The sequence below is a fragment of the Lissotriton helveticus genome, chromosome 12, assembly GCF_964261635.1.
Source record: "Lissotriton helveticus chromosome 12, aLisHel1.1, whole genome shotgun sequence".
Taxonomy (NCBI): Eukaryota; Metazoa; Chordata; class Amphibia; order Caudata; family Salamandridae; genus Lissotriton; species Lissotriton helveticus.
The window spans coordinates 831,161,511-831,184,793 of record NC_136073.1 but is presented as its reverse complement, the minus strand read 5'-3'; the positions used below and the strand labels follow the sequence as shown (position 1 = coordinate 831,184,793).

At 44.7% G+C, this 23,283-nt stretch overlaps 1 protein-coding gene across 2 annotated transcripts in view; it reads right to left on the bottom strand.

Annotated features, from left to right (window-relative positions):
* Positions 1-23,283, bottom strand: part of SPPL2B (signal peptide peptidase like 2B) — a 128,521-nt gene that overhangs the window by 50,315 nt on the left and 54,923 nt on the right. For both annotated transcript variants that reach the window (XM_078668824.1, XM_078668823.1), the window contains exons 7-11: positions 22,471-22,567; positions 21,979-22,095; positions 8,628-8,709; positions 7,251-7,325; positions 6,303-6,365 (exon numbers count right to left, since the gene is read on the bottom strand). In XM_078668824.1, the coding sequence (XP_078524950.1) occupies positions 6,303-6,365; positions 7,251-7,325; positions 8,628-8,709; positions 21,979-22,095; positions 22,471-22,567 (434 nt within the window). The remainder of the gene's footprint in view (positions 1-6,302; positions 6,366-7,250; positions 7,326-8,627; positions 8,710-21,978; positions 22,096-22,470; positions 22,568-23,283) is intronic.

The window sequence follows — 23,283 nt, the reverse complement described above, 5'->3', positions numbered from 1 at the left end:
TCAAGCTATCCTGGCTGATGAGGGTTGAAAGCCCGAAACCGGTCCTAGGATGCTTGTTTCCAGTCCAGGGAGAACCTGGCTTGGCAGTTCGGGCTGGACTGTTCCCATTGGGCTCTGGGTCAAGACTGATTTGCATATGGCTGGGTCCAAACTGGAATGGCATGGTGAGCAAAAAAACGATGGATTTAGGCCCAGATCTCTGTACTGGGGTGAATGTATGACATTGTTCTGCATTCTGTCCATCAATTGTTCTTTTTCCACTTTGTGGCTGGGCTTGAAAAACCCTGATATTATTGATGAAGTCGTCAGATTTGATTGGCTTCCCACTAAAGGAAGAGATACCTACAGACGTGCAGGCATTCATCATAAGGTTACAGCGCCAGGATACCCGTAGGGTGACAGTTTGCGCTATATAAGCATGCAATACAATAAGGCAGTGCGCAAGGCACCATAGTTAATCTCAATCAGCTATTTTGTATATCAAAATGACTGCGCCAGCTGAGGAGCTCAGACATTCTTCACCAAGAAACTCTGCCATCAAAACATCTGAATCAATTATTCTCTAAAAGTGCCCCCGGGTAATGGAATTCCTCATGACATCAAGAAAATGATACCTTACAAATCATTTAAAAACTTAATTAAACCAGCCATATTAAAGTTCCAATTCCACTAATAGCTGTCTAGGATTCTCAGGAGCAGCGTATCACACATTCTGCCGATCACTATGGAATCATGCACAATCAGTGGTGGCTCCTCCGCTATGGTGGAGGTGCGTCGCCCCACTGCTTTTAAGCAGTGCAATGTAAAGGAACCATAAAATGATAATAAAGTTATTATCACTTAATGTTTCTGTGCTGATTAATTTGTGGGCGGGGCTGCTCTGCTCTCCGGGGACATAAAACCTCAGAGGAGGTACCAGAAGTGTGCCCATAGGGGGATGCAACCACATTTAGTTGGGAGCGCAGAAAGCACCCACTCCTAAGTGCACATGACTGTTTGGTCTGCCCTCTCGGGCCACCTGAAACAGTCATGCGCACTTCCCTGTTCTCCATGCAGGCTGCATTACAGCCTGCATGGAAACATGCCCAGGCCCCCATTCCCTGGCTTTGCGTCGAACCAGGACGCTTAGACCAATCACAACGCTGCATTGCAGCATTGCGATTGGCCAGGGGAACCTGGCTGCGCTTTTTGTACCTCCAGTCAAGACGAGGAGAGCAGGAGCGGAGACATGGGACACCGGCGGCAAGGTATGTTTTTTTTTCTTTTCTTTTTTACATTGTCCACAACCCCCCGACGCCATTTTCCCCACCCCCCTGTGCCCGACTCACCACCCGTACATGCTATGCTGGCTGCCACTGTACACAACTATACAATGAACAAATAAACCAATTTACGTCAAAACATACCTAACAAAGTGGTACTAAATATTAGTTTTTGCCCTTGAATGAATGTTTGTATACAAGGACTGCTTACACTGGTAAGAGTGTGCCACTCTTCTTACTCATCATTCAATATTAAAGTTCAGTAAAAACATCACAGAGCGTGTTGTATTTGTGAACGAACAACGCAAAATGATAATTTGTGAAACTGCTCCTACCCAAAGTGCTCTGACATCCTGTGCGCTTGTCTACGCTATACAAAACTGCCAAAATAAATTAACACGTTATGGAGGTAGAAGATTTGCAATCCTGAAGTAGTGGTAAAGGAATCTTTGCTGCAAAATCACCAGGTGGGCAGGCAACTAAGTAGCACTGGTGTAGGAACTCTGATGGTGTACTAGCATTCACGTGGTTGTCGTAAGTGGTTTTCATATGGTATTGAAACTGTGCTAGTAAGTGAGGATTTGGGTGCTCCTAGATTACTGCGATAGGAGGTAAGGTAGTGCAAGAGATCCTGCCTGCACCATGAACATTTTTGTAGGCCGCACTATACAGGCTGTTAGGTTTCTTCTTCTGCCTGCAAATGAAGACAGGATGAGGCGAAAACCGATCTGGCTCGACAGCAGTGAGAACTTTTCCAGCAGACGACAGCAGCACTGGAGTATTAACCCAGAAATTAGACCTACTAAGGAGATATCTGAAAGCCCAAAGTAAATTTCAAGAAAATGTGCACCTGAACATGTTTTCCTATATTTAATTTTACACTAATCTCTTAATTCGAGCAAATCGTCAAATTATGATACTGGGCATCAATAATAAGTGGACTAAGTGCAAAGCAATATGGCGATGACCCAAAGCTTACATTGCCTCAGAACATATCCACACCTTCAGATTCTATTTTTCTCCAATAGTACAATGTATTTGACAGCATAATGACTCAAACTATTTGCACCCAGTTCGAAGTATGGACACAGACCACTTCTTGAGTACAAGGAGTTTCTTTTCAAATTAATTCACATCAGTGATACACAAAGTAGAGCCCAGGGGCCGCCTGCGGCCCTCCTGGCCTTCACATGCGGTCCCCAGGTGAACAACCGCACTGGACTACTGTTTACTTGAAACAGCACTAACAGTAAAAAAGACATGAAATAAACAGGCACGCGTTTATTTACATGTTAACCAAAGTAAAAGAGATGAAGGAAATAAGGTGGCCTTCAGCACTTAACTTAGGAGCATATTCATTTTTGAAGAAATCTTAGAAAAAGTGTAAAAAATATAATGCAGTTTCTTCGGAATTCAAAAAATGTATTTCATGAACATGCCGACACGTTTCACCTTAGTACATCAGATTATATCAGTGCATTCAGTAGTATATTTGTTAAAACTGCTCATTTTAAAAAATGAATGTAGAAACATTCATGCCTACTCCTACTTGTACAATGCCAATAGCGAACTAAGAGGCAAGTCGTTTGTTACCTGGAACCCTCTTCGAGGCCTGGGTTATTACACATGGAGAACATTATAGTTTATTAAATCAAACACAAGAGAAGGTCTTGTACAGTGTATATCTTTTTTGAAAAACTCTATCAAACATCGCCAGGCATACAGCTAGTACAGTAACTGAATTGCAGCAATCTTTTAGATACATTTTGATCAGAGCAGACTATATCAAGATTAGGACATGCTTATACATGTGGAATGGAGCCTTTATGGATTATTTTTTATTATATATATATATATATATATATATAATAATAATATAAATATTATTGGAATGCCCTCCCTAAAGACCTCCGCTGTAACCAGTCCTACCCCAGCTTCAAAAAACAACTCAAACTTCTTCTCCTTAATAAATACTGGGGTTTCTAATCCCTCCCTGGTAGCCTCGCCCCTCTGCATCACCCCACCTATCTGCTCTGCATATGACTTGTGACCACCCGCCTGGCCAACTCCCTTTCCTTCTATCTGATCACCTTACCTCCCCTCCTCATGACAGTCAGTTCTCTTGCATGTTTTTGTATACCTAAGTGAGGCTTCCCGCCAAACTGTGACCGCTATTTTGTATGACTCGTAGTGTCTAGCAATTGTTTTTACTTTTTTATCTAGATGTCATGTATCCTATGTGGACTTGTTCTTTTATTATTCCGTTGTCTGTGCTTATACACACTGTACCTGTATGGAAACACCTTGTAAAGCGCTCTGATACTCCTGGGTCCAGCCAGCGCTATATAAAACCTCTTAAATAAAATAAATAAAAAAATTTATGGCTATTGACATTTTCAGTCCACAGCAGGTAATAATTGAAAATGCGGTGCTCCTCCTTCCCTTCCCAGCACACCCCCTCCCCCCCAATTAGTACCCTCGGCAAGTGGGGCTTGTTGCCCCACACCTTTTCCCACTTCTTGGGGTAGCCCCTGCTTTGAACGACTGTGTGTGCCGCCCGTTGTTACCAGTACAAATCTGATTCCCAGTCTTCGACTCGTGGGGGAAATCGCTGTATCCCAGGCCCGTGCAATACAGCGCTTAGCCACTGCAACCATCAGCCAAATCTTCTGTTATTGTGGCCAGGATGCCTTCCCTGCTATAGTCAAAAGGAGCCATTTTGCGCCTGTGGAACCTCCAGAGCTGGTACTCAAGTCATTCCCTGTACTACTTATCCCCAATAGAGTTGTATTATTGGGCACCCCAAAGGATGTGAAAGAATGTGCCTTCCTGCCCTCACCCCCACAGACAGAGAGCAGAGTCTCCCCTTCCTATCTTCTGAAGTAGCACTATAGAGCAGTATGTTCTATGTAGGATTCTCAGTTGCAACAATCGAAAATGGGTACTAATCGCTCTCTCTCACGGGCTTTACAGGGTCTTTGTCCAATCATCCTCGTCAAAGGCTCCTGAGCTCTGTTCCCAGGCCTCCCTCAATGCCACCATTGGGTCGGGGGGGGGCAGTTATTAACCAGCTTTTTGTAAACAGTAGAAATGGCCTTATCCGATTTGGGTTCTGTGAGTAGGCGATCCCCAAGTGGCGCCGCATCTGGCAATTGCTCCCCCTACACTATATGTCTTCTAAGGACATGCCCAAGCTGTAGGTATCAATATCGCTCATTCTTTGCCATTTCATATTCTTGATCCAAGACCTCAAACGCTACTAGTGCTTGTTGCCTCCAGATATCACCGAGGCGCTCTCTGCTCTATGCCAATCCGGGCACATTTTGAAATGCCCACAAGTTGCCCACCTCCCGCAAAACCATAATAGGGTTTGATTAGTGAGCTTACCCCTGCCCCAATCCTAAGTAGTTAGTGGCTTCTCTCCACATTCTCACCACCATTTGGGTATGTATTGGTAAGTCCCACTCCCATTTCCGTTGATGCAGAACAACCTGCCTGGCCCCTGCGGTCCAAAGTCTCTCTATCCACCCGGTACCACGGTCCATCGTGATCAGCAAACACCCAGTCGTTGACTACCACCAATTGTGCAGCCAAGTAATATTTAAGTATGTCCAGGATTGTCAGTCCCCCATCACATACCCCCATTTGGAGCTTACAGTGCATATCTTGAACTCGTGTTTTTCAAGGTACTCTTATATGTTATAATGAAGAAAAAGGAGGCAAAATGAAATAAGACAATTGCCTAGGCTCACACAGAAAGGCTGGGATTGATACTAGTTTTTCTGGTTTCACATTGTACAATTCCATTTCTTTCTGATTCCATAATGAAGTTACTTCTTTTTTACGCTTGACTTTCTCAAGGTGATGATAGCAAGCAGAGAATCCTTACCCCAAGGTGCAGTACAGGGATAGCGATTCAGAGACCGCATAACATAGTATCGTCAAATTTATGACTTATTAGAGAATAGTGGCTTCCTTTAGAGGACAGTCTGGAGTGCAACACTCAAAAGGACTCGATGACTCACTGACCACACCATGATTTGCTTTACCTACAAGCAAGTAAACTCCTTCCCCCACACAATGCCCCACTTTCACCGTGCTGGCATTAATGCGGCCCTCTGGCATACAACAGACCATACTTTGTAGCCCTTGGGAAAATGATTGCGAGTACCCATGATTTAGATCCTACTTTTTGGAGAGCTGACTGTGCCAGACCAACACCTTCTTGGATTCTCTCAATAGCTGACAAGCAATGGAAGAAAACTCAACCGTCTCCTGCCTTACAAAGTGTTAGAAACTATGGACCACGAAGTAGATTTTCAAGGAAAGGCAAGCTGGTAGTGTCACCAGCAACAAATAATCTTGCACCGCCGCAACCTATAACCTAATAAATCCTCAAAGGTTGGATTGGCTTGCACTGAATACATAACACGAACACCACATGCATCCTTGCACAATGGAAGAGTTACTTTGCAGTGAATACTCCACAAATGGTCAACAGACTATTTCCAAAGGATTGCAAAGCATCTGCACAGCCTCCTGCATGCTGTAAATTACATCAAATTGCAAATCACAATTTTGGAAGATCTGAATGCCAATGTACCCTTTTACCACAAAATCTTGCATGGAACAGGTATATTCCTCCTGCAGGGAAGTGCACGATTTTATTTAGCGCGGATTTATCATTGAAGCATTAACATGAAGGGGAGATTTTTAGGTGGTAACAAGTATTAGAGGGAATGTTGCGCAAGCTCCTTGAAAGGGCACACTCCCTTTGTCCCATGAAAATCATTTTAAAACGTCAGTCAGAACGGTTACTCCATAACGCTAAACCATCACAAGGGCTGTGTGTTGATCACTAAATTAAGTATCCATCCATGCTGCTGTAATGCATCTTTATATGCTATTTGGTGCCACAGACTCTAAACCTTTCAGACAATGAGAACATCTGAACAACCAAGACTTTCATGCTTATGTTGTCTACAAGATTTCATAAAAGTGAACTATTTCTGAAAAGCCAACAGGAGTTTGATACTATACCTTTTCCTGCGTGGAGGACCCAGACGGGCCTGCAGCCACCTCCACCATTATGCTTTCACCACTCTGCGAAAGAATAAAAGGAGCAGTTGAGTCAAAATCAACACACATTACCTTAAAGTCCATCAATCGATCTACAAACAGGAGGACTACAGTCAGATGCGGGGGGATGGGGAGTGAGACACACTTTTACATACAATTTTACCTGCTGGCATTTGCATCTTTATTAGCACAACATTTCTCTTGGAATAAGTGTTTCTAGCTTCACCTAAAATCCCACTAAATTACAGTACTACTGGAGAGGGCCTTACACTGAACAAGGATTTAAGATTAGGATTAGAATAAATTAGTATCAACATTCTGCAAAAATATAACAACTGTATATTTGTATACATCATTGTTTATTTAAGCAGAACATTCCCAGGTTAGGACCCCTTAAGTAGTGTGGTGAAGCTCAACAGAAACACATTTCATATATTGCCACATACATAAACAACTGAACAGTCACTCCAAAACCCACAATACAATAGCAGACAACCTTCATGTATTCAGTATGTAATTGAAATCCCAAAAGTCTATATTTTCCAAATGTGCGCCAATTGTGAATGGCAGCAAAAGTCAATACACTTAACTGACTCGTTAGCAAAGGCTATTGATAAATACATTGTTTAACAAATGGTTGCCCTATAGTACAGATGCATGCCGCACAGTACAATTGGAAGTAGATGTGTGAAGCAACAATGAAATGGACTTCAGTTTCCAAGGTCCCCTCCCTTATATTGACTTCAGAGAAAGTTCTACTTCAGATCAGGTGCCTTCCACTGTCAAAACATATACAATATGATATACATATTATTTTTGAATGTAAAACTAAGTGAAAACATATTACGATACAATGCAGACAGTAATACGGAGTAACGTTTATTACAATGCACAGTGCGAAGAACCTACCTTTGTAATAAATGGAGTGATGAACACAAAAAACACATCGTAGATAAAAAGTACTACTAGAAGTAAAGTGCAGGCCTGGGAGAAACAACAAATAAGAGAAATTAGTTGTTACTTCAAAGAACGAACAGACTAGACAAAGAACAATGTTCATCTCAAAATTCATGCTTCGCCATTACTGTCAGTAATGAATCGCTTAACCACAGTTGCAATCATTAGAAAATTGTATTTGCTTACTAAACACAATGTAGTATTAACAGGTGGTTTAATAATACATTTGTCCTTATAAAAATAGCTACTAAAAAGGTTTACCATTTTAAAATGCTGTAAAAAGTGCTACCATGATCCGACTCAATGACAACCCCTTTTATTATTTACTCATTGGACAAAGTTAAATCTTAACTCCTTCATCTGGATTTAATCCGGAAACTAACATCATTAACAAAGATTTCTGCAGAGAGCAAATTAATGCTCCTGATCCCTAAGAATAACTTTATATTTATAAGTAATCAGTGACAAATATTCTAAGTGTATATTTACATCTTCTCTTTTGAAGCCAGGCTGACTCTTCCAAAACTCATGGTAGTTCCCTACACTGACTCACCAACCAGAGCTCAACACTACACACAAAACATAATGATACGTAACATGATTATCTGTGAACTGCTGAATTAGTGCCCAAAAATTTACGAACAAGAGACTTTGTTTTTCTGGATTTCTCATCTGCAAAGGTGAATGTTTTGAATGAACAGTATGCTATCTCTGGCCACTTCCAAGGCCTTGGATCACTTGCAACTCCACCTAACCAATAATAAAGGTGCACAGCTGCATCAACAATGGAAGGGCAGGTCTGCGGAACCAGGAGGAGAAAAGATTAGGATTAAAGTGGTCAGTACCCCCCAGAGAGGGTATGTTTGCTTTAGGAACAAGTTATCATTCCCAGCTATCCTGCCATACTTCGGAGACCCATAAACTGGAGTACGGCACTGAAGAGATCTGAATTTGCAAAGTCTTGCTACAAGAGTAAGGTGACCTTCATCTGAGCAGCTTAATACTTTTCCTTTTTTTTTCTAGATATGCATGGGGATACTTTAATACATCAAAAACCATGCCAGGAAATCCACATTTATTTAAAGCATATCAAATCTGATCAGAAGCGTTCGGTTTGTGCCTCCATTCTTGGTGGCTATATGATGATATAGCCACCAAGAATTCACACTTCTAAAATATAGTTCTAATACTCGATTGAATGCTTTCCTTAATCTCGACAACCGTTGAAGCAACCAAACCACGGCTCATACAAAATCATACGATATTTACGGTAATATTGCTAACCCAAATGCGTGCCCCTCTACTACTTTGGTAAGCCAATTATCTTACCTTGAAAGTAGGCAGGCGTATTGTTTTCAACATATAGAGGCAAAAGGCGATTCCCAAAATGTCTTGAAGGATCCAGGCCCACCTAAGAAAAACAGAAACAAAACTGATGGTGTTGTGCCTGATCAAACAATCTGTAGCAGGGCCGGGGTTAATGAATGCCCCTTAAGCAGTCAGAAGAACACAGATTCTCAAGGCTGGGAAGGGTGCCCTCTTCAGATTTTCAGTATAAGAAATCAATATATAAATGACCCCTCACTTGTATACATTGTATTCAATTTCATAACATTAACAATAATTGTGGAATTGCTCAAAGCCAGACTGGAAAAGGCCTTCAGTGATATACATCTAGAACGAATAGTTTTCTTACCTGTCGGTGTAGTTTTGCAGCTTGAAGATCTTTCTGGATTCACTATGCTGTGCATTATTCCGCGGTCTTGTGGTTGGGTCCGGATTCGTAGTCTTTTCTTTGTTTTTTTTTGTTTTTTTTTTTTTCTTTGCCCAGGTGGGCGTCGGCGTCACACCCCCTTTGGGTGTATTTCCGGTGACGTCGGCATGCTTCCTGCGGAAGCTCCCACTCTTGGGCGCCATCTTCGGGTTCTTTTTTTCCGTGTTTCTTTCGTTTCCGAAGTAATGGCAATGTTCATCTTAGTTTGTATTTACCGCTTTGTACTTTCAAAGTCTATTCTTTAGTTAACCACCTCTTCTCTCTCCAGCCTCATCTTTCTGGCGGAGGTGGGTGGGTTCGCTAGTGAATCCAGAAAGATCTTCAAGCTGCAAAACTACACCGACAGGTAAGAAAACTATTCGTTTTGCAGCGTGAATCTTTCTGGATTCACTATGCTGTGCATAGATTTTGTAGCGGTTTCTCATCTCTGTGGCGGCTGGGTGGAAGATGAGCGTTGGGTGTTGAATATGTGCCGTAGCACCTTCTGTCCCACTTGAGCTTCCTTGTTCATTTGTATGTCCACACAGTAGTGCTTCGTGAACGTGTGCACCGAAGCCCATGTTGCCGCCAGGCATATGTCCTCTATGGGTGTGTTAGCCAGGAAGGCTATTGTAGCGCCCTTCTTCCTGGTGGAGTGGGCACGCGTCCCCTCAGCCAGTTCCTGTCCTGCCCGTTTGTGGCAGAGTTGGATTGTTTGTGCGATCCATCTTGCAATGGTCCTTTTGGTTACTGCTTTGCCCATGAAGCTGTTTGCGAAGGACACAAAAAACTGTTTCGTTTTCCTGTGCCCCTTTGTCCTTTCAATGTAGTGCATGACTGCCCTTCTGGCGTCCAGGGTGTGCAGAGCTCTCTCTGCGCTGGTTGTGGGTTTTTGGAAAAAACTCGGTATCTGTATCGACTGGTTCATGTGAAAATTGGATACCACCTTCGGCATGAAGTGTGGGTCAGTCCTCATCACAACTCTATCGTTGTGTATTTGTATGTATGGTTCTTGTAGCGTCAGCGCTTGAAGCTCGCTTACTCTGCGTAAGGACGTTATCGCAACCAGGAAGGCTGTTTTCATAGTTAGCATCTTTAGGGAGGCCTTGTGAAGTGGTTCAAAGGGCTCTTTCATGAGTTCCGTTAGGACTGTGTTCAAGTTCCATGCAGGTGGCGGCACCCGCTTGGGTGGTGCGATCCTTTTCGCTCCTTCTAGGAATCTCTTCACCACCTGTGATGTGAAGAAGCTCCTGCACGTTTCTCCCCTTGTGTAGGCTACTATCGCTGCCAGGTGAACTCTTAACGAGGATGAGCTAAGGTTCTTCTCCAGTAAGTGCGTCAGGTACCTTAGCACTGTGGAGTCCCTCTTCATCTTATTGTGGAGTCTTTCCTGTCTGCACCATATTGTGAATCTTTTCCATTTCGCAACGTAACACTTTCGAGTGCTGGGCCTTCGTGCCTCCCGAAGTACCCTCAGGGTGCTTTCTGGTAGTCTCAAATGTGCGAACTCTATGTCCTCAGGAGCCACGCTACTAGGCTCATGCTCTCTGGCTCTGGATGCAGTACCTCTCCGTTCTGCATGGACAGTAGATCTTTCCTCCTGCTGAATCTGTGGGGTGCACACTGTGTCATCTCCATGATCTGCGAGTACCAGGTCTGCCTCGCCCACTGCGGTGCGACCAGTATCAGTGTCATGTTGCTCGCTCTGCATTTGCTCAGTACTCTGTGCATCAGTGGTATCGGGGGAAAGGCGTAGGCAAATGTCCTTGACCAATCTATCCATAGGGCATTCCCCAGTGTCCCCTCCTCGGGCTGCCTGGATGCGAAGTTTTGGCATTTTGCATTCTGGCGTGTGGCAAACAGGTCCACCGATGGTGTCCCCCACCTGTCGAACAGGTATCTTGTCTCCTGAGCATTGAGCTCCCACTCGTGGGATGCCGATGTCTGTCTGCTGAGCCAGTCGGCTTGTATGTTGTCCTTCCCTGGTAGGTGTATGGCTAGCAGGTCTATCTTGAGAGGGATGGCCCATCTCCATATCTCCTGCGCCAGCGTTGAAAGCGGTGCGGACTGTGTGCCCCCCTGCTTGTTGATGTAGAACATCGCAGTGGTGTTGTCTGTTTGTATCAATACCTTGTGCTTGTACAGTCTTGTTTGAAAGGCCTTCAGTGCAAGGAAGATTGTCTTCAATTCTAAGTAATTGATGTGCTTTGTGGCATCCGTCGGTGTCCACAGTCCCCTCACCTTGAGCTCCTCCATGTGAGCGCCCCATCCCTTCAGGGATGCGTCTGTGGTGATGGTCACTGTTGGCGTTGGGGGCGTTAGAGGCTTTCCCCTTGCTATGTTCTCCATGGTCCACCATGTCATCTCCTTCTGCACTGCGTGCGTTACAACCACTAGATCCTCCCAACTGCCTGTAGCTTGTGACCATTGCTCCTGTAGCCATTCTTGAATGGGTCTCATGTGGAGTCGTACATTCGGTACCAGGTGGATGCATGATGCCATCATCCCCATGATCTTGCTCGCCGTCCTCACTGTCCGAGCTTGTCCCTTCCGGTAGAGGCGAGTTTCCTTCACCAGCGCCCTCGCCCTCTTCTCGCTGGGGAACACCTTGCCCTGTAAGGTGTTGATCTGTGCTCCCAGGAAGATCTTCACTTGTTCCGGCTCCATTGACGATTTCTTCCAATGGATGGAGAACCCCAGGTTTATGAGCGTGCTGGTCACTGTATGTGCGTGCAGCTTGCATTTCTGGTATGAGTTTGCTTTCACCAGCCAGTCGTCCAGGTAAGGGTATACATGTATCCCCTGCCTTCTTAGGTGCGCCGCGACTGCTGCGAGGCACTTTGTGAAAACTCTTGGTGCCGATTTTAGACCGAAGGCCAGTGTCGTGAACTGGTAGTGGCTTTCTCCGACGGTGAACCTGAGCATGTGCTTGTGCTTCCTGTTCATTGGGATGTGCAGGTATGCGTCTTTGAGGTCTATAGTGACCATGAAGTCCCCGGTCTGCAACTGTGGGAGCACCTCTTGCAGGGAGGTCATTTTGAATTTTTGCGTTCTTATGAATCGGTTCACAAACCGTAAATCGAGAATGGGCCTCATTGTCTCGTCTACTTTTGGTACCAGGAAGTATGTTGAGTATACTCCTGTGTTTCTTTCTTTGAAGGGTACCCTTTCTATGGCCTGCTTCCGCAGGAGTTCTTTTGCTTCTTCCTGAAGGCACTGCAGCTGCTTGCTTGCTAGCGGCTTTCTTCTTGGTTTTCTGCTTGTTGGCCTCGCCTCCAACTCTATGCAGTATCCGAATTGGATAATGTTGAGGATCCATTTGTCTGATGTGATTCCTCTCCACTCCTGGAGGTGGAATCTTAATCTCCCTCCCACTGGTGTCCTGTGGTCGTGGGTGTCTAGTTTGTCTTGACCCATCTGTACGTGCTGCCCCCTGGGATCTTTTTTGTGGGTGGGCACACGGGTTTTTTCGAAGTCACTTGGAGGTGGGCTGCTGGCCCCCTCTTCTATTTTGTCCTCGTCCATTCCTCCCTCGAAAGGACTGGCCTCTTTGTTGGTACTGCCAGGGCTGTTTCTGATGGCCCTGCTGACCCTGCGAGTCTGCCTGGTGCGTTTGCTGGAAAGCCTGGTGTGAAGTACCTGGCTGGTTTCCGCCTCTTCCGCCGGGCCTCCGTGACGGGGTGCCCCTCTTGTTCCCTCTGAACTGCAATGCTCCCATGGATCTTGCTGTTTCGTTATCCTTCTTAAGTTGGCTGAGTTGCTCATCAACTGTTTGTCCGAAAAGCGTACTGCCGTTGAACGGGGTGTTCAGGATGCTGTGTTGCACCTCCGGTTTGAAACCGGATATCCTGAGCCAGGCGTGTCTCCTTTCCGTGACGCCCATCATCATGAGCCTGCTGGCCGTGTCTGCCCCATCCAGAGCCGTCTTAAGGCAAGAATTTGCAGCATTCTTCCCCTCTTCAATTAGCTTTTCGGCTTTCTGCTTGGCATCCTGGGGCAAGTCCTTCACCAACTGTCCCAGTCCCTCCATGATTTGGTACATGTGTCTGTTCACCAGGGCGTTGGAATTAGCCATGCGCCAGTGGGTCGCGGCATTCCGTTCGATCCTTCTGCCCACCAGATCCATCCTTTTGCTCTCTTTATCCGGTGGCGGGCCCGAGGTAGTGGGTACGTTAGCCCTCCTCCTTGCTGTGGCCGTGATAATGGAGTCTGCGGAGACCGTGCCCTGAATGTAGGCCGGGTCCTTTGCGGCATGCTTGTACTTCTTCTCAGTTCTGGGAGTCACTGCCTTGCATGTTGCGGGCTCCCTGAAAGCTTCCTTCCCCTGAGCCAAGACGCTCTCGAGCATCGGGAGGAACTGGCTCCTCGTTTGTGTTGGGAGCAATGTTTCCAGAAGAAAGTCTGCTTTCTGCTTCTCTTCGTCGAGCTTGAGCTTGAAAGCTGCTGCGGCAGATTGTATCACCGCGTTGTAGGCCCCGATGTCGTCCGGCGGCGAGGGCCTCGAGGGGTAGGTGTCGACCACCTCCTCCGGGCTGTCGGTCTCGACATCGATGTAATCCACATCCTGAAGGTCATAGGGCGCCGACTCTGTGTCTGTCCTGCCCTCATCTTCCTCCCCATAGCTGTAGCTCTCGTGGGGATTCTCGTACTCCTCCTGGTCGTCGAACACCTCGACGTCCCGGTCTTGCTCGGTGACTTCGGCGACCTCCTCTTCTTCCTCCTCGACCGCCTCCAGCACTGGTGGCTTGGTCTTCTGAGGGATCGTGAAGGCCTTCATCCTTGCGTCGAAATCTTTTTTCCGCTGCATGAAGTTCTCCATTTCTGCCTCGAGGCGCCTTCTTTTCTTTTCCATCTCGGCCGCGTGTTCCGCGTCGGATGGTTCCGCCGGTCTCTTCGACGGATGGCTCGTCGCCGTGCCTCTCGGAGTCGAAGTTTTCGACGTCGAACCGGATATCGGGTCTCTGGTCGTCGTCGACAGTTTCGGGTCTTTCTCCCTCGTCGATCGATCCTTTTCGGGGACGATTTTCGACGTCTTCTGCTGATCAGCAGCTCTCGGCGCCGGGGACTCCTTCTCTGAGGATCCGCTGGGCCTGGGAGTAGTCGCGGACGCCGCCTTTTTTGGCGTCGGCGCTTTCGGGGTCTTGCCCTCGATTTTTCGAGACTCAGAGTCTCTCGGGTTCTTGGGGGCCGAAGAGTCTCCTACCTTGTCAGAAGTCTTCGTGTAATCGGTCTCTACGACCGTGTAGCAGTCGTCTTCGGCGGCAGCGTTGTCTTCTTCCTCGGAGGACATCCCCAGCTCGTAGAGCGACGGGGTCGGGGCCTTCCCCTGCAGGGTGGCGTGTGCTACCCTCTGCCTCTCTCTCACACGAAGGGTCTTCGGGGTGAAGGCGGAACAGGCGTTGCAGTCTCCGCTTTCGTGGTCCACCGGTAGGCAAAGGTTGCATACCGGGTGCTGGTCTTTCTGCGCGTACTTGTGGTGGCAGTTCCGGCAGAACTTGAACGGCGTGTTGTCCATCCTCGAGCGTCCAGGGCCTCTCTGGTCGCGTGTTCGTCGACGTTCGAAGATCTGGATGGAAAACGCCTTATCCTTGCTTGTCTTTCGTCGGTGAAGTCCCCTGGAGTCTTCAGATGACTTCTCCTCGTCTTTTCTGTATTTTCTTTCTTCTTTCTCCAAAAATGTCTGGAGCCCAAACGGGAACGATCCAGACCCGACCGCGGAAAAAAAGAATCTGAAGATGGCGCCCAAGAGTGGGAGCTTCCGCAGGAAGCATGCCGACGTCACCGGAAATACACCCAAAGGGGGTGTGACGCCGACGCCCACCTGGGCAAAGAAAAAAAAAAAAAAAAAAAAAAAACAAAGAAAAGACTACGAATCCGGACCCAACCACAAGACCGCGGAATAATGCACAGCATAGTGAATCCAGAAAGATTCACGCTGCAAAACTTATGTTGTAGACAGAATCACACTTTCTATTCCAGCATCACTGATCGAAGCAGTCCACATTTCGTAACAACGATACTCCAGTAACCCCAGTGGCACCAATATCTGAACAAACACTTCAAAGATTAGGCAAATCATTAGAAGCTGTAAATAGTAAAAATTAGGTCCTCTCAACGTGGAAAGGGTGACTTCCAAAGCCTATTTGCTGGTGTGAAATACATACTGTCCTACCATTAACAAGTCATTATTTTCTGAAGTGCAGATCTCCAGCTGTACAGAGCTCTGCACATGGAACATGCCACAGCACCACACATAAAATAATTACGAACCTGTTAGCATATTATACCTTTCATGGACACATTCACTTTTTGAATAGTTCATGTGTTTAAACTAGGCAACATCAACATTTATTTGTGTATTAGTCCAATATAAACAATGACAGTCAGGTATACTCCTCTTATTTACGTACACCCATGTGCCTCAACTAGTTGTTCAACACCTAGCCAATAGGTGTAATTTTGCCTGAATTCAGACACATTTTATTTTAATTCATTCTTACCACTGATTTGTTATGATTGGGTAATGTGGGGCATTTAAGGCGAATCTATGAAAGATTCAAGTGCTGGTGAACTGCGCTTTCACATAAGCAATTCATCTCTAGCATTGATATTTCCATAGGCAGACATGCTTTAATGAAGCGGACCGTCACGTCGGAATACGAGCACTTTGCTGCTTTTGATTACAACTTATCAAGGTTGTCTAGATAATAGTGTATTGAAGTTTTTCCTTTACTCTGCGCCATACTCCACGCGCTGTAACTACAAGGACCCATTCGATATTTCTTGGGGGCAGAGTTTATACTTAATAATCCGGGTCATGCTGGCCTTTCCGCAATAATCCTTTATATGCTGTTGCCCTTCTATCGTGTGTATTAACCACCGCTATTGGATGCTGCTCCTCACATTTTGGCATTTTATCCTTGGATTATAACAGTGCCCCCCCGATACGTTCATCCTTGACATCACGAATTCCACACATGATTTATGCCTTGATAAAGTCTCAGCAAGAGACGAAACACGTGTTGGCGAACAATATGCTGGAAAAATCCTTATGAAATTTTGAATAAAGAAACTTTTGAAGATTACAGACTTGGATCTCAAATTATATTGGCGTCACAACTGTCGATCCGTCATTATATATGAAGAAACTGCTCCTTTTGAACTGCATCTGTGTCTGCTTGTTTGAACACTCCTGTGTATAAAAGCTTGAGTGCTGAGGGCTATATACTAGAGCTCGCTGTTGATTTTACCAATTTGGAGTGCTGTAATTAGAATTTCCCCATATATGCTTTAATGAACAGATTAAGAAACATGTGTAACAAGGGTCTACCAGGAAGAGGGCTCATTGCTCTTTGACTTAGTCTGATGTGGCCCACCATCGGGCAGGCTACAGGCTGTACGAAGACGGATTTTCCGTTGTTGACCAAACCATATGCCTCCTCCAACAGGAAGAGCAGATATGAACCTATGTCTGCGTTACACACACTAAAGGTAGGTCAGTAAATGTCTGCTCTGATACGGTCAGAGTCATAAATACTGGCAGAAATTGTTTGTATGATGTCAAACAGTGAACACAAGAGTGCCAACATGTTCTAGTTAAAGATAGTTCTTCCACCCATTTAAAAAATAATGTATAAGATAATAGCGCATGGTCCCATATTAATGCAGAAAAATAAACGGCATTTATTTCTAGAAATGCATGAAGTGCAAGTTCTTTGGTGCAGTAACGAAAAGACTCTTCAGTGCATTAATGAAAAGAGTGAGCGGTGGTGCACTTGAATGCCAAGTACAAACCAGCCTCAACCCAGCTAGTATTTTAAAGGTATATGTGAAACAATTCTGGGCATTTTGCTTTTGTTTACAAAATTAAAATAAAAAAGGAATTTGCGATGAGGCACATGACAAACCTGCACAACGTTTTGCAAGACTGCTGTATAGGTCCAATTGGTTACATCGCTTAATATCTACCATGACGTAGCCTGGTAATTCAATCTTGGGTTCATTTTTGCTAACAGGTGTATATTATATTTGAATGCTCACATGCATATTTGAGACTGTACTTCTCCTAGTCTGTGGCTGTAAAACATGGTCTTCATGTTCTTGGTCACAGTTTGAATGGTTCCATCCTGAACTCTTTTTCAGGACAGCAGGCGAGGATTAGGTTTTATCTTTATTGATACGTTGCACTTCATGATGCCCGGCCCCATAGAAAAACTCCAAGAGAAACTAACTGCCCCTAAGTTATCTTGGTTACTGTGTGGCAATTGATGACAGGTTGTTGGTCACATTATGTTTTTTGACTAACTTCCTGGATGTTTGAAGACGTGGCCTCATACTGGTGTTATTCATTGGCTCTGGAGTACATTAAAAGAGAGGCTAATCCTCACCTCCATGCCATTAATGGAATACTTCCCACCTCAACAGCTAGAAAGGTTATTTTCAGGAGGAAGGACTTTAGGAATCAGAGGTGTAGCGGGTTGACAAGAGGTCTCCTTTGTTGAAGAGATCACAGACCTTTTTTTCCCTCAGCTGTGGTCCTCATGCAGTCAGGGAGGTACCTGACAATTTGAGTGGGTCAACTGAGACTTGTGAGGAGGCAAGAGTTGTTGCTGTGTGATCTGTATAGTTCAAGCATGTTGAGTAGCCGACAGTCTGGAACATTAGGCTCAGTAAAACTTAGAACTGCCACAAAGCACAGCTGTGCGCATACAGAAAACTTGCTCCTGTGAGCCTTCAGAACTAAACGGTATAGGTCCATAATGCAAAGGTTTTAATTTAGTATGTCCAGAAGTATTTAACATATTGAATATCGAAATATGTGATGCAAACCCATACTGCATGCACAAATAGTTCCATAAATTAAAAGATTCTGCTGAATTGCAGTTCTGGGGGGGAAAACAGCAATTCCAAGATTTAGTTACACACTGCCTCAGAGGTTTGCAGCGCCAGCCTGGTAAATTATGGTGATTCACGTGCTTCAGGCACTGGCACCAAACCTATTTAGAAGTAATTTTTTTTTAATTAAAAAAATGTTTAACTTTATTTGGGCGAGGTCTAACTTTATGAGGTGCTTTTTTTATTAAGACACAAAAAAGATCAAATAATCAACAGCTTGTCTCAATAGATTCTTTTATGAAATAGTCACTTCAGTTTGTTGCAACTGGAGCGTCACAAACAATTTTGACAACCACAGGCTGTAGAGACAGAACATAGATGGCAGCTCTTCAAGACCCTAAGTCAGAACCACTAAAGTTGTCAGGTGCCACTCTGAAATGTAAGATTGTGATAAGGCATCTCCATGCCTACTTCCTTTGAGCTAAACAGTCAGAAGTAGGTGGACCGCCTGCACGTGAAGATAAATTGAAGACGTATACATGATGTTGTTAATCAGCACGGAAACTCAAAAAATAAAATAATAAATCTGCAGAACCCCACCTGACTGAGAAACATTTTTAGGTCTCGCCTGTCGATGCGCATGCGCATCGAGCAAGCGAGACTATAGGGGCTCATCCAGACTTTATCTAACTTGCAAGGAATCGTGGCGATTCCTTGCAGTGCCCGTGACTTTTAAGCTCAATGCGCATGTGCATTGAGCTTAAAAGCGCGTGCACATGCCCCCAGCCGCCTGCCTTGCCTACTCTCTCTCACAGCCTCCCCCAGCTCCGCCCCCTCACTACTTGATTGCACGGCCGCTAGGCCGTGCCTCCCCTACTCTCCTCCCCCCTCCTCCTCTCCTCCCCTGCCTGCCTGCCGCTAGGCCGTGCCTCCCCTACTCTCCTCCCCCCTCCTCCTCCTACTGCCGTGTCGCACCTCTCCCCTCTCCGCCCCCTCCCCTGCCAGCCGTGTTACGGTGAAAGGCTTGTTTTATTATACCTCCTTGCAGCTCTTTCACTCTTCTGGCCCCTTGCCTCCTTTTGGCCTGTTTCTCGTTTATCCCTGCTTGTTTTTTTTGTTACACGACATTCCTGGGGATTTACTTTTCAAAGTACAGGCTATCTTAGGACCGTGAAGAGGATACAGCGTGTACACATAACACTGCAGCAAGCATGCTGAAACGCCATGCACAAACGTTCAAAACAATAAAATAATAATGTATTTGCACTATTCAGAGCTGCAGGACTTGATTTGGATCCGGATTTATTATGTGAATGTTTTTGTTTTTCGAGGACTCATGTGATTCTCTCACTTGGAATGAACTGCCGAGAGTCGGGAACATGCCTAGCTCGTCGACGGAAGACACTCTTGGTGTCTCTGGCTAATTAAACTACTTCTTATGTACGTTGACCAGAATTTAAAAACGATATCGGGACATTCTGCAAGGATATAAGTAGGGCTACACATTTACATTGACAGAATAACTTAAGCACCACCTTTACCAACTTAGTGAGCTACTATGGGGAATGATGTGCAACGTTTAGCCACCGTGCCATCTAACTGAATCACCTAGTCGGAGATTTTAATCGCTTCTTGACTGTCAGTATTTCCATCAACTGGGGCTTGCATTTACAGTATTTCAGTTCTTACAACTGTATTGTCGCAGATACCATGAGCTGGGTTGCAACAATCATTTAAATGTTCAGAGAACATGTACAATTATCAGCTAGGAGGTTGAAGACTGTTAAATCTAAAACCCGCATTCTGGGGTAAGAGTCATTCTCCACGGCCGCCAAGCCACATCAAAGGCTTCCGCTGACCCGGCATCAATCACCCTCCCCCAGCGCTGCCCCGCCCCCTGCTTCACAGCCATCTGACTTATTCACGGCCGCAGGCCGTGACTCGACAGTCCTGCAGTGCTTAACTCCCTCCTCCTCCCTCGCCAAAGAGCACCCCGCCCCCGCAATGGATTGTATCCTGTGTGTCTTTTGCGCTTCTTTTGGATAAGCTGGCTTTAATGTATTTGTTTTTTCTAGAATGGGTAAACTTGCACTGAGAATCAAAATTGGGCAGATATAAGGTTTGCATTACTACCGGATTGTTTAATCTGATCCCACCTGTGCCTTCCAGTTGACATTATCACAAATTCTTACCACCATATCTCTCCTGTGCTTCCTCCCTCTTCTTGCTTACCCCGTGCCTCGCGTCACAGGTTTTCCTTCTTTTTTCCCGCCTTTCTCCCTCTCCTCGCTCACTCCATAGATGATGCCGGCGCCTGTGCTCAGCACAGAAACAATTATATGGTCTAAGACTCAGTTTAATAGCGTGCCCCCCGCGAGTGCCCCCCCCTGCAGCAATCAGTGTCTAATCCGCCATCACTGCTGACAGACGCAGGCCCTCGTGCTCCGCTCCGGTGCTGGCTTCCCGAATCCTCTCAGCGGGTCCCAAATCCCGACATGCTCGGGTTGAGTTGCCTGCAGTGCAGTGCTCTGCTCCTGTACGGTGGAAATGATTTACCATTGTCTCTGTATAATCCGGATTTATTTGCTCTCGTGTTCCCTTCGAGGGTGCTGTGACATTTGGCGAGATCCCACTCACCCTCACTCACCCTCACTCACCCTCACTCACCCTCACTCACCCTCACTCACCCTCACTCACCCTCAACCCCTCACCCTCACCCACCCTCAACCCCTCACCCTAACTCACACTCACCCTCACTCACACTCACCCTCACTCACCCTCACTCACCCTCACCCTCACTCACCCTCAACCCCTCACTCACCCTCAACCCCTCACTCACCCTCACTCACCCTCACTCACCCTCACTCACCCTCACTCACCCTCACTCACCCTCACTCACCCTCAACCCCTCACCCTCAACCCCTCACCCTCAACCCCTCACCCTCAACCCCTCACCCTCAACCCCTCACCCTCAACCCCTCACCCTCACACAGTGCAATAGGTCTCGGAGCATTTGAGTTAGAGCTTTTAGAATTGTTTATGGCTTTTTTTATTTGTAATTCTTTAGCATTGGCTACAGGAAACAAAAATGCTAAAGATTTACAAAAAAAACCCATAAACAATTCTAAAAGCACTAACTCTAATGCTGCGAGACCTATTGCATTTCCAATGCTTGTTAAGTATGCAAATCAATAAAGATCCAATGTTGGAGAGTTCAGGGTTCACTCCCAAAAACTCAGTTAAAAATAAATGGGGGGGGGGGGGGGGGGGGGGGGGAAGGGAGTAAAAAATAAAAATTAAAAAAAAGAAGAGAAGAATGTTGAAATCTGGTCCACTTACAACTGCTAAAAGGCAACAGGAAGCATAAACAATTCGGGTTTTTAGGTCAACATGGGCTGCTGTATTTTGCAATATGTATACAGCGTCTTCCCTAACTAGTACCTTTCACTTCTTTTCGTTTTGGGATGCAGAAACTACATTAAATGCATTCTGAAAAGCTCAGTATGAATTAAAGCTTTAACAATAGCGCTACATATATTAAAGAAAATCCATAATTTTAACCCCAGACGTTAGCCTCACCTTTTTCTGAAAGTACAACTAGCTTTCCAATGTATCTGCTTTTCAACAGGAAATTAATCTTAATTTCCATTTCAATAAAACTGGGCTTCCCAGCACCTCCTCCCCACCTTGCCAACTTTTCATTTAATAAAAAACACCTGCAGCCCTCAAACCTTTTCATATAGTTGAAGGTATGGGAGTTTCATGGTGCATATTCCACCTTTTATTGCCTCTATTTGCATTTTAATCAACTATTTTTATTAAGAAACTTGTAATTAATATATGTAACTCTTCGATTACGAATCTAATAGCATATTTAATTAAAAATGTGTTTGTAAAACTCTCAAGCTGTCCTATGTCCTCAGAAAAACGAATCATAATTTTATTACCATTTTAGTACACACATTTTGTTTCCCTGTGTTAAAATGCAAGACTGATAGTAGCAACAGGAACAGATAAAAACAGAAATGGAATATCTACTCATGACTTTCAAATAAAAACTTGAGATACGAGTGGAGAGTTCACATCACTTACTGGTCCTCATTTCGAAAGACACCCCACACCACGCTGACGGAGATACAGAACACAGCCAGCAGCAGCATCCGAACCTGCGGACGCTTGTGGAAATAGGGCAAGTTGTTGTCTGGGACCCTGGAATGGCCGACAAAAAAAAAAGATAAAATATTAGCAAAATCAGGCATAGCATAATAAAAAGAAATAACACTTTTCATGCAGAATTATCAAGTACAAGTTATTACATTTCAATAGCCAATATGTTAATATGCATTCATGTATGGAGTACATTATCCATTAACTTTGTTATAAACTTTTCATAGATGTCTAATTTTATATATAGGAACTATTTATGTGAAATATTCCTAATAAAACTGCTGCGTACAACATCTATGTCATTAATATTTGCTTTCATGATTGATGGGTTTAGTGGATATAGTTAAAGAGAAGAAATATTGTCCTGTTAGGACAAAATAGACAAGCATGTCAATGGCGCATTCACTTAATGCTTACCTGCATTTTCCAAATGGCAATCTGCGCACAAACGGACAAAGGCAACTGTACAATCCGATTGAGGCAGCCAGGCAGAATATAGCAATAATGACATACACTGCAAAAAATAGACAAAAAGGAACAATGACGAAAGAAATATCACATCACTTCGACGGCAGGCAGTAACAACAGATTTAACTGGTTGACTTACTAGAAACAGCATAACGAGTTATAAACCAAATCACTTGTTGCATTGGTAAAAGCAGACTTTTAAGGCAAGTACTTTTTTTTGTTAAGTTGTTTATTTTCAAGATTGTTGGGATTACAAAGTTGATGATGACAACTCTTCGTTCTAATACGCATATTCTGCCATCACAGTGGCCTCGAGGAAGACAGTAAAGATTACTATTGCACAATTAATGACATTCACTTTACAGACCTCGCAACAAAATGGAAGCCTTAGTGGCGAAGGACTGAGATTCATCTCAGCATCGTCTAACGTAGATATAGTGTAGAAAGCCAATACTATTTCCTGCTAAATTAATCAATTAAAAGGGAAATATATGAACAGCTAGGAATTAATGTCCTTGAGCAAACACCTTTCTTTCTACTACAGTACTAATGTATAAAGGAACTTAAACATGAGTAATATATACAATAGGTTTATGAAGTAACAGTATTAAGAGAGTATTATTAACACAAGCCAATGTGGCTGCCTACACAGATCTAATTAATAAAAGGTCTGCAATGAAAAGCAAAGTATGATTCAAATAACAGTGATAGGCAATTAGAAGTGTCTATACTGTAATAAGTAAGACCGGAAAGCTGTCTAGG